Source organism: Apodemus sylvaticus, chromosome 18 (genome assembly GCF_947179515.1).
Source record: "Apodemus sylvaticus chromosome 18, mApoSyl1.1, whole genome shotgun sequence".
Taxonomy (NCBI): Eukaryota; Metazoa; Chordata; class Mammalia; order Rodentia; family Muridae; genus Apodemus; species Apodemus sylvaticus.
The window spans coordinates 53,912,064-53,924,625 of record NC_067489.1 but is presented as its reverse complement, the minus strand read 5'-3'; the positions used below and the strand labels follow the sequence as shown (position 1 = coordinate 53,924,625).

Here is a 12,562-nt window from a genome sequence, read left to right as displayed (position 1 = left end):
CCAACCTGGGATCCATCCCATGGGCAGGCACCAATCCTTGACACTATTATGATGGTATGTTGTGCTTGCAGACAGGAATCTAGCATGACAGTCATCTAAAAGCCTCGACTTGTAGCTGATTAAGACTGATGCAGATACTCACAGCCAAGCATTGGACAGAGGTCAGGGACCCGTATGGTAGAGTTGGGGGAAGGATTGAAGGAACTGAAATGGATGGCAACCCCAAAGGAAGATCAATAGTGTCAACTAACCTGGATCCCTGGGAACTCCCAGAGACTGAGTCACCAACTAAGAAGAATACAAGGTCTGGTCTGTGGTCCCTGGCACATATGTAGAGGGCTGCCTTGTCTGGCCTCAGTGGGAGAGGATGCACCTAATCCTTTGGTGTCTTGATGCCCCAGCATGGGGTTATATGGGGTGGGTGGGGCACCATGTCATGGGCAAAAGGAGGGATGGTGAAAGAACTCTGCAAGGTGAGGACGAGGATGGGGGACATTTGGGAATGTTGTAAATTTTACACACACACACACACACACACACACACTCCAAAAAAAGGGCATTAAAGTAGAATTGTACATTCAGCAAATATTTCTTCAAAAAGGTATTTTAAAATACAACTATGAGTCCCACAAAACAAGCTAACAGCCATGTATATTTGCAGAGGACTCTGATTGTAGGATCTAGGCGGAGTGTCCAGACTTTCTCTGTAAAATGCTTATATTTTTCTATCTGAATATTTCCATTAGAAAATATACTGAAAAAAGTGAGGTAGAATGTGGAAATTAAAGAGGAAAACAATAGGGAAATGAAATCTCTTTTTTAAAAAATGACAGTCAAATTGAGAAAAGAGAGGAGGTAAAGGAGGAGGGAGATTTCAGGTGGTAACAGAGACAGCGACAGAAAAGGGGTCCGGGGTAGACAGAGGGAGAGATCAGTGCATCACACAGCAAAGAACGACAAGAGAAAATAAATTCAGCAGTTTCTCCCTTCTTACATGCCATCTCTGAATGTAGAACTCATGTTCAGGTATCACTACTGTAATGTAGCATACAACATAGCACAGGGAAAGCCCTTGATAAATATTTGAAGAATGTGATTCACAGCATAATAGTCTATTATTAATTAACTAATCAAGAGAAATCAAGATTAGGAAATTAGTTAAGACTGAGTATTTCAAAAACAAGGAAGTAAATACTTCCCCCAGTTCTAATCATATTTTATTCTGCTTATAAATGTGACTTCTACATTCTGACACATCTTTATATTCTCAATGTTTAAGTGATATACTGAAACTTTATTAACCCAGAAGTTTTAAAAATGAATTAAATGATATGTTATACAAATAAGGCCAGTTTTGCATAGTATATTAATATAGTAACAAATCAACTCTCTTTTCAAAGTTCAGAGACGTGGGAAGCTGGTATTGGTTTCTAGGGTCAGATTTAACTTTGACAAAGCCAACAAAATTCTTAGATCAGAGTCAAATAAATTTCCAAACTCAGTTCAAGAGAAAAGGAAAACTTTTAGTTAAAATCTTTACAATAAAATAATTATGATTATAAATCTCTTCAGTTAAATATGCATACATTACATGGTATTCTTTAAAAGGATGGAAATGGATAGTTTCCAGAAAAATCTAATGCACAAACACTCCATTTATAGCGTATATGTCAGTTTAACATTCTCTAACAGTTGTGTTATACAGTGGTTGTTTTGTGCAAACATGATGAGCAAAATTAATAAAAGTTCTCCAAAATTAGTTCTGAGATTTCTAAACTAGAAAACAGTGAAACAAACAGAGGGGTGCAGTCACGCTGGATTTTATGCACAGGCTGGACTGGAGTGACCAGTGCTGATGCAACCCTGCGGCGGCCACTAAGTCTGTCCCTGGGCAGCCTTGGTCTGCAGTAAAAAGTTGAAGTTGAAACACTTGTGCTTTTATGCAGCCACATGGCCAATAAGGTAGATGTTGTCATAAAGGTGTCCTACAAAATCTTCACTAATGTTCTGAGCAGCGCGGCGGGTATTTCGAATAAACTCTCTTTTTGACATTTTATTCTTCACGTGAGGACTAGTGAGGTCGATGGAAAGCAGAATCAAGGAGTAGCACAGCACGTAGACAGCATCTGGAAGGGAAAGAACACAGCATTAGTCAGCTCAAAATACGCACAGGTGTTAAGGAGACAGATTCAATGGATCACACAGGGTGTCAATCCACCCTGTGGCCTAGGCTTTTCTTCCAGGTATCTAAGCTTCTGCTCTGGGAAACTGTAAGATTGCACCAGTCTTACAGTGCTCCAATGTCATGGGCACTCTACAGGTCAGAGGAACTTCAGGATGCTTTAGGAGTTTATAGTGAAAACACATTCCAAACTTAATATTTCAGAACTTGCTTTATTCTCATTTTTTAATGAGACATATCTAACTGTGATTAAATAAGTTCTACCACTGGCTTATGATCTTGCTCGTTAAAAAAAAAGGTCAAGATACTTATTTTTAAAGAAGGCTTTTTACAAAAACCCAATTTATTTTGAAAGCATATTTAATGACATGAAATGTATTACCGTGGCACTAAAAATAGAATGTAAAGAATTTTTTAAGATTGTTAAATTACTATTCTCATTGGAGAGATATGCTTTTAAAGTGGGTGCAATCTGCACTTTAACTCTAAAACTCCATCTTCAGGGAAAACGTTGCCCTGACTGAGCTAGCACATGCAACAAAGTACCTTTCTTTTTTCATATAGTCACAGGGCAATACTTGATGCTTACTATTACAGCAGTCGCAACTCTCATGATATCTGCAGTACTATGCTATTTACAGTTTAGAATACTGCAGTCTTAAAGGGAGCTAGGTCTTGTATCTTCATGTTCAGCAAATATCACATAACAGGAACATGTTTTGTAAACTTTGATTAATAAGCACAATTCTTAATACAAAGATTCAAGTAAATTTGTAAAATGAACACTTTAAGAGCTGAGATCACAGCATACATAAGTATATACATGGTGAAACTAATTGTAATTAAAAATTGTATTAAAAATTAAAATTGTATTTAATTTAATTAAAAATTAAAAACTAATTTTAGTGGAAATATATTGTCATCTATGTATAGCTTATTAAAAGTTTCAACATAACCTTTACAGTCACTGGCAAAGACAGCAAATAAGAATAACTTTAAAGAATTAATCAACTATCTCCATAAAGTATGCTTTTTATGTGCAAAGGTTAAATACATGTCCTTCTGAGTTTTCTATCTACACAGTGCAACAGTTAAACAAGTATTTAGAATTTGTAGATTAATACACACACACACACACACACACACACACACACACACACACACACACGCACGCGCGCGCATACACATGCATGCATGCATGCACACATGCCCCTGCCCGTGAGCATGCACACACACTAAGCTACCCTTACCAGGACTAAGGCCGAGTTCCCGCATTAGGTCAGGGTTGCAAGCACAGAACCTATGTGAGAACTTTGTTATAAGAGTTTCAAGGTACTCCCCACGTTCTTCAGGAGCGTGAATGTGACGGAAAAATTCTCTCAGTGCATTTGGCAAGAACTGATTCCTAAAATTATGCAAAGTTACAAGGTCATCCAAGACATCTCTCCTAAAGAAACAGAAAAGAGGTACAGCTGTAGTTAATGCTTAAAAAATAAAAATCATAATGCCATTTTTGTATAAAAGTACTTCATTATTACTATACCAGTATACTTTATCCTTACCCTTTAAAACAATTAAGTATGATTATTTACAAAGTTAAGCTATTTTGAACTTCCTGAATGGGCTAAAATAAAGCACAATAAAGGAAAATACAGAATTCTATGAAGAACATAGATCTCAAGTACTGAAAGTACTGCTCAGCTGGTGTGGTGAGGCCCAGAAGCTGGGGCAGGAAGCTCATGGGCTCAAGGCTAGTCTGAGGTACACACAGACAAACAAGCCCTGCTAGTTCTTCCCAAGTGCCCTGTGATCTAAGTGCACAGAGCCCTAGAGTTGATGCCTTTTAACTAGTAATGAATCTTCCTCTATTGGGCCAAGGCATGTGTTCAGAGGGAAGAGCTATCCATGTATCTACATAGACTATGCACTGTCTTACAGTCTGCTCTTCCTTCCTGATAGTTTATTGGAAACAGTTTGTGTTTAGAAATGGATTCACATCATTCTTTTTAGTGGTTACTCACCATCTGAACATATGGGCATAATAATTTTATGGATATATATTTATAATTATATAAATATTGTATAACATACAAATATATGTATGTTATATATTCTAACCTACTGCATGTGATATGCAGTGACTCTTTGTAACAACATTCTTTAACTGTTACTGAACTCAAGCTTGATTATATGATTATATGATTACAGTCTTCATTTTGACCAATTGCTTATGGTAAGGATAGGCAAAGGATAGGCAAACTCTGACCTACTGCTTGTATTTGTACATAGAGTTAATGGAACAGGACCATACTGCTTAGTTTATAGTTGGCCTGTGTCTGCTTACACAACACAAATGGCAGAGTTACAAGCAAATGCAACAGAGATCATAAGGTCAACAAAGCTAAATATTTACAGAAAGATCGACAAAGAAGCACCAATCTCTAGGTCCTTAGCATTTAAAGACAAAGTAGTTAAGGACAACACCTTCCACAGGAGACTTTTTTCATGACCAGCATGCTGGTGTAGATGCTCCTCTGAGTATTTTTATGTGTGCAATTAACTAGGATGAAAGGTGAGTAAGTGATGAAAATGTCATCTGATCTATCATCTCTACCTGCATGACTGCATACTAAATGTCACCTTTGGGGACTTAAAAAAAAGTGTATGGGTGTTTCGTCTGCATGCCTGTCTGTGCACTATGCATACAGTGCCTACCAAGGACAGAAGAGGATGAATGATCTGGCACTGGGGTTGTGAGCCATCATGTGGATGCTAGGAGCTATACCCAGATCCTCGGCAGAGCAGCGAGTCGTCTTATGCCGGGAGCCATCTTCAGAATTCAGTGCCAAGAACTCTCCATACCAGGAGCCATCCCCACCTGGCTCTCAATGCCAGGAGACTTCGATACCAGGAGTCATTCTCACTTAGATCTCCATGCCAAGAACTGTTCCTACATAAATCTCAGAACCCCCTCCTTTTGACGTTCATCTGTAGATAGGTTACTGTAGCAACCCCTTTCCACTTCACCACCTCATGACCCCCCTTTTATCATGCCAACATTCCAACAGCAATAACTAGCTTTACCAGAAATTATGAGAAACTGTTTCTTAGAAATGATGCCAACCCCCTGAGATTGTTCCCCCCTTTACCCCTCCCAAACCTTGTATGCTTCCCTTTATATTGACTTGTCTGGAAAATAAAGTTTGACAGCTTGATCAGAACTAGACAGGCTGTCCGGCCTCTCTCTCTTGTGTCTTGTCGCCCCATCGCCTTTCCTCTAGGTGGCTTAAAGGAACCCTGTTGACTGTCCTGCGGGTCGGGACACTTTGGCGCCCAACAGTGTGGTACCTGTGGAGCGATCTAGAGAAAGGAGGTCGTGGATCAAGGAGGAGGGCCCTCCGCGTTCGGCTCCCGGAGAGGAGCAGCTCCCTGAGAGAACTGGATTTGGTCGAAGCACGGTTGACCCGCCGGTGCGCTTGGCCAGGGGAAAGTCTCCACGACAACTTCGTCTCAGAAGGTGAGACCCCATGGGGCAAGCTTTTACTTAACAATCCCTGCTCATTTCAGGGATTCAGGAATCTCGCAAGACACGGGGCTGGGTTAAGAAAAGGAGATCGGACAAATTGTCCCTGGTTCCCAGAGAAAGGAACCATAGGTAAGAAAACATGGGCTAGAGTACGAGATTACTATGCAACTTTTGGTCAAGAAAAGGAAAAAAAAAAGTTCCGGTTACTGTCTTTAACTACTGGTCTCTGATTAATGACATTATTCAGAATTCTTCCTGTTTCCAAGATCTAGTTCTCTGAAAAAGCGCTCGTCCGGACACTGTCTCTGTGCTCTCTTATCCCTCCCGCCTCTGATAGATATGGAGAAGGGACATTTAAAACGGTTTCTGTCTATGACTGCTCTTTTCCCTAATTTCTCAAAAAGACCAAAGTCTATCCTTCTCTACAAACTCTGAAATCTAGTCATAGTCCAGGTGCTGACACTCTATCTCCCGAGGAGGAAGCCAACTTAGAAGAGAAGCTGCCAGCAGGAGAGCCACTGAAAAAATTTCTTCTCTCCACCAAGTGATAGCCACAGGGGCAAGTAGTCCTCTTAAAGGAGCTACGAGACTCAGAGGGACAAACCTAACTTCAAGACTTATTTCAAAGACAAATAGCTAGAAAAAGCCAGAGCCAAAACAAGCCCCTTGACTTTAAAATTTTAGAAAAATTAAGGTCCGCAGTCACAGCCTATGGGCGGACTGCTCCCTTCACTCTGGCACGGAGGACTGGCTCACACCTGAGGAATTTATCCAGCTTGCCCGAGCAGAGTTCTCTGGGGGAGAATTTATTCTTTGGAAGTCAGAAGCAGCTAAGATGGCCAGAGAAATCGAAAGTAAAAACTACTCACGGGGCAGAATGTAAGTCCTAGACTGTAAAGAAATTCCTGGGGTCTCCTCCCCTCCTACCTCTTTCTACATGGTCATGGCCAGTTTGTACTTATCTACACACTCTCTCTGCCTCTCTCTGTCTCCACTACCCCATTAACTCTCATCCTCCATCCTGAATAAACTTTATTCTATACCATGTCTGTGTGTTTGCCTAGGCACCGCCCTTCTCTACCCTGAGGTATATCACATTCTCTAAACCTCTTTCTCTTTTTATGAACGCAATAGGGGTTACAAAAGCAGGGCACTATGGAGTAACTATCAGTGGATGCCACTGTGTCTCCCCGCCCTTCTCTGGCAGAATTCCCAGAAGAAAAAGAAGATAAGGAGTTAACTCTTAAACAAGAGAAAAAGCAGGTTTCAGAAAAGCAGTTTTTCCATGTGCAGGACATGGTATCAAAAAAAATTGGTTAAAAACTATTTCAAAACTCTCCTGGAAAAAAAAAATGGGAGACGTCCTATTTCCTCTCTGAATCCTACTAGAGATATCCTTAGTTCTGGTTAAGATATTTGGATCTCTTTGGGACATCGAGTTCCATCTCTGTCTGTTGTCTGTCTTTGGTGCACCAAAACCTGTCCATATGTGTGTCAATTTGTTTGTCTATTGTTTTGATTGGCTGAATGATTGTTGTGTTTATGTTATATGTTGAAAAGAAAAAAAATGGTAAAAAAAAAAATACGTGATCTACTGGTAGTCCTGCCAGTCTGCAATTTACACAGAGGAAGATGATTAAAGGTGCCTCACATTCTTAACTACGAGTTAAACACAGCTGGAGAAAAAGCTACTTCTTAAGGGGCCAGCAGCCTCAAGCTCAATGGTTAATTCTCCTAGACAAATTTCTACCATGGTGATGACTGGGTTCAAAGTGCTTTATGCCCCTGAAATTACACCTGGAAAAAAATGTTTGGTTTAAATTAATGAGATTTGTGTAATTGCTTCACCTTTATTTCTAATTGGTCTTAAAGGTATAAATGTTTATGCCTTGACTATAGAGTATTGGCTCATAAGTTATTGGACATGATTTAAAAAATATAATGATGGTAACAAAAGGTAAGTTTAAAACTGATAATTTAGGGTTAAAACTATTTTAAGCAACACGTGGCATGACAGAAGCCAAGAAAAACAGGCCTCTAAGATATTTCTAAATTGACATAATGTTTTATGTGATTCTTATCCTAGAACTCAGACTTATAAAAAATAAAATTTAAAATAATGTCTCTTCAATAAGTTACACTGTCATACATTCAAACACACAAGCTGATAGACAAACTTTGCAATATAAAAGTAATGTGTTTGCCATTATTTTTAAGGAGAAAAGATTGCTTAAAACTGGGTTTTGCTTTCAAAAAATTGTAGTTATGCTTTGATATTACAGGTTCTTTTGTTATTTGACCTTCATACAATGGGGTCTGGTTACAGGCTCCTTGCAAGACTGATGGGTGTAGGTCTAGCCTTATCTTACAGGCCTCACCTAGAGAGTTCTGTCCAAAAGAACATTTTTAACAGATTCATATAGATGTGGTTCAAAATAAAGTTCAAACTTACATCTGTGAAAGGTTAAACATAAGCTAACTTAAAAAAAAAAAACAATAAAAAAATAATTTCATTAGAAAGTTCTTCCTCAAGAAATGGCTTGCTCTTAACAATGGACTTTTAAATTTTTTAAGTAAATAATTTTAAAAAATGTTAAGATAAATTATTTGGCTAAGACACTGCTTTAAGTTTGTCATAAGAGGATTTAAGCCTCTGATGTTCTCAAGGTAAATGCAAAATAAATATTGACAGACATAACTTGGAGAAAGCTACCGTAAGTATTTGTTAACAATTTATGATATATGTTTACTTCCATTCCTTGACAAAGAGAACATTAATGTAAAATCTCTCCAAATAAGGTTTTGACATCCTCCAATGAAGATTTGTTGTAATAATAAAGTGTTACAAAATAAAATCATAGAAATATTTTTAAAAAAAGAATGTTTTAAAAGTATGATGAAATGTTTGTTCCTTATTTTAAACAGCAATCAAATTAATTATTAGTGATAGTTAATGTATGACATGGCAAGCCTTTTTTGACAAAATTAATAATTGTTATTCAAAAGATAAATTATTAAAAAAATTTGCCTCCATACATGTTTTTATATTTTTATAGATTTATACATACATCCTATAAAAATGCATCTACTATGGGAGTAAAGCTCATATAATTAAATCACATGTTTATTCTTTTGAGAGTCCCCTTGTTTCAGCACAGATAATTGAATTGGGTGCTGTAGCTCCTCTTTTTAAAATGTTAAAAGTCAAACTTTTAATTTTTATATTAATAATATATATATATGGCTCATGCCTTACAATTGCTTAAAATTGTTTCCTTTTTAATGCTACCAGCTCTTAACTTTTACAATTATCTATACAAATACAATTCAAAAGAATTAATTAAAAATACGCATATGATTATTAACAGCTTCTCAAGCTTTCTAGTTATAAATGTTTTAACAGAAGAAACAACAGCAACAACAACAACAAATAAAATTAGTCATTACATGTTATTTTTCTATATTGGATGTTCCAAATCAGATTAAGACAAATATTAAACTGATTATTATAGCCAGTTACTTGAGATGTTTTAACAATTTGATGTTGGTCATATTACTGAGATTCCTCATAATTCTCAAAGACAAGATATTATGAAACAGGCCCATAGAACTTTAAAACAATATTTTTATAAACAAAAGAGGGGAAAAATCACATCTCTATATACCAGGGAACTCTCTGAGTGTAGAGAGAGGCATGTTTGTGTTTTTTCTGCAGGATGCTGAAGGAACATGCTAGCTGCCAAAGTATGCTGATGCTGAGACAAAGAATGATGCTGATTATAATCATTGAAAATGGCCACAGTCCTCAACACTTTTGGATGCCTCTTACTAGTGCTGACACCACGGACATCTACGGACTCAACATCCCTCTTTGCATGGCAAATTTATTTAGCTAAAAATTGGACAAATTATAAACAGATTAAAGGGGAGATATTGGCTACTGCTGATTGCCCCCCTTTACGGTGTCAAAAGGCCATATATTTAAATTTTACAGATTTCAAGTGCAGACCAAATAGAACGTGGCCTGCCATTTATTTTAAGACATCTTCAAGATTTACTTTGGTTGTTTGGGACCTTTGGGAGAGCCTCTGGACTTCTCCTCGTGAGATTACATCCAAGTAAAACATAACATTACACCCTCAGCTAGTTTTCAAAAATATGATGAGTCCTGCCTGGCCTCTAATCCTTCTACAAATGGATGGTGCACACCTTTACAAATTACATTCACCACCCATGCAAAGTCTCCCAATTTACATTGGCAAAAAGGATATAAACAGGGTCTTCGCCTCTATGTACTTGGCTTTGATGCAGGTATTATTTTCTCCATTAAGCTCCTTAAAGAGCCTTTATATCATGCTCAGCCAGTACCAATGGGACCTAATTCTGTGTTGGTACCTCATCCTGTTCCTCCTAAAGGAATTGATCAGGACAGCACCCGTGCTCCTTCTATTAAAGACACTTCCCTACCTTCTGTATTTCCCCTCCGACCACCAGCTAACCCATCAGCTACTACACTGCCTGTACAGCCAGCTCCCACTAAAAATCTTGTACTTTCTTTAGTTAATCAGACTTTTCTCACCTTAAATGAAACTTCCCCTGAACTTGTTGAAGATTGCTGGCTGTGCTACCATTCCCAACCACCCTTTTATGAAGGAATTGCTGTTCTTGGTGACCCCCCCCCCATGCGGATGATCCACGGCGCTGCCGTTGGCAAAAGGGCGCTTGGCCAGGTCTTTCGTTAACCCAGATATCTGGCCTGGGACTTTGTGTGATCTCTAGTGGAACAAATGTCCCCTCACTTTATGCTCACTTGTGCAATGAAACCTATTTTCCCCCTCCTGGCAATTATTTTATTCTCCCCCCAGAGGGAACTTGGTGGGTGTGCCTTGATGGCCTTACACCTTGCCTCTCTGCCTCAGTTTTTCAAAATCGAAAGAAAGGGGAGAAACCTGAGTTTTGCATTCTTATTAAGATGTTCCCTCGTTTAGTTTATTATCGCTCTGAAGAATTTTTTCACTTGTGGGATCAATCCACATCTACTGGAGGCTCCACTTCTTTGAGCCGCCCTCGCAGAGAACCTATCTCTGCTGTTACTCTCTCTGTCCTACTTGGCCTTGGAGCTGTGGGAGCAGGGACCGGTATTTCTTCCCTTGTTCTTTCCAACTCTAGGTACACGGAGCTAAGTGCTACCATCGATCAAGATGTCCAACGCCTTCAGCAGGGGATAATTGATCTCTCCGACTCCGTTGACTCCCTAGCTGAGATTGTCCTCCAAAATAGGAGAGGACTTGATCTCCTGTTCCTCCAACAGGGTGGACTTTGTGCAGCTTTAAAAGAAGAGTGTTGTTTTTATGTTAGTAAGACAGGAGTTATAAAAGACAGCATGAAAATAGTCAGACAAGGCCTAGAAAAACGTAAGAGAGAAAGAGAACAGAAAGAAAGCTGGTATGAAAATTGGTTTTCCACCTCTCCATGGCTCACTACACTTTTACCCAGTGTTCTAGGACCCTTTGTAGGTCTGTTATTGTTATTTTCTTTTGGATCATGGGCTTTTAAACGTCTCACAGCCCTAATTAAGAAGCGGATAGATGACCTGGCAGCCAAACCTATTCAGGTACATTACCATCGTTTGGCTATGGAGGACTGAGAGATGGCTACCTAAACCCCCCAGGGCAAAACGGCCCAAACAGCACACTCTAGTGCCTTAACAGAAAGAGCATCCTTGTCACAGCCATTCCAGCCGGGACTCCAGAAGGAGCCCCACAAGCTAAAGGCATCAATAACAATTAAACTTGCTGGGCAGTTAGCCAATGACGGGCAACTTCCCAGGGCCACTCCCACCTAAGACAGGTATCTCTGGAGGCTGGCAGGGATGACCAAACGGGAACGGGATGTTGGATGACCGGGTCGATTCCTAAGACAGGCGCTGTCCCATTATTTTGATGCCTTATCTGCTTGCCATCAATGGCTGTCTGACCTCTGCTCTCTATACAGAGAAGGGGGAATTGCCGGGAGCCATCTTCAGAATTCAGTGCCAAGAACTCTCCATACCAGGAGCCATCCCCACCTGGCTCTCAATGCCAGGAGACTTCGATACCAGGAGTCATTCTCACTTAGATCTCCATGCCAAGAACTGTTCCTACATAAATCTCAGAACCCCCTCCTTTTGACGTTCATCTGTAGATAGGTTACTGTAGCAACCCCTTTCCACTTCACCACCTCATGACCCCCCTTTTATCATGCCAACATTCCAACAGCAATAACTAGCTTTACCAGAAATTATGAGAAACTGTTTCTTAGAAATGATGCCAACCCCCTGAGATTGTTCCCCCCTTTACCCCTCCCAAACCTTGTATGCTTCCCTTTATATTGACTTGTCTGGAAAATAAAGTTTGACAGCTTGATCAGAACTAGACAGGCTGTCCGGCCTCTCTCTCTTGTGTCTTGTCGCCCCATCGCCTTTCCTCTAGGTGGCTTAAAGGAACCCTGTTGACTGTCCTGCGGGTCGGGACAGTCTTAACTGTGAATCATCTCTCCAGGTTCACTTTTGTAGAATTTTCAGACTTTACATAATGTCTCTCTGCAACATTATGTGACTATATGCATATCCTTCTATTCCCTAGGTTTTGAAGATTACAATTTGTCTTTACAATAGAATTTGTAAATGGGCAGTACCAGGATTTAGAACTTCTGGTTACCTAAACACTTAGCTTATGACTATTAAGAAAAAGCCAGGGCTGCAACTTCCACCAAGATGTCTGCCTTTAGTGTACGATCCCAGGGACGTTGGGATATCACAGTGTCTCTTTCTACAGTTCTGGCTGGCCACAGATTTGAGAAACTCTGCCTCAGCT

At 39.5% G+C, this 12,562-nt stretch overlaps 1 protein-coding gene across 2 annotated transcripts in view; it reads right to left on the bottom strand.

Annotated features, from left to right (window-relative positions):
• Window positions 1-1,502: 1,502 nt before the first annotated feature.
• Window positions 1,503-12,562, bottom strand: part of Fbxo8 (F-box protein 8) — a 47,714-nt gene continuing 36,654 nt past the window's right edge. For both annotated transcript variants that reach the window (XM_052162897.1, XM_052162898.1), the window contains exons 5-6: window positions 3,433-3,629; window positions 1,503-2,126 (exon numbers count right to left, since the gene is read on the bottom strand). In XM_052162897.1, the coding sequence (XP_052018857.1) occupies window positions 1,939-2,126; window positions 3,433-3,629 (385 nt within the window). In that variant the 3' untranslated portion in view covers window positions 1,503-1,938. The remainder of the gene's footprint in view (window positions 2,127-3,432; window positions 3,630-12,562) is intronic.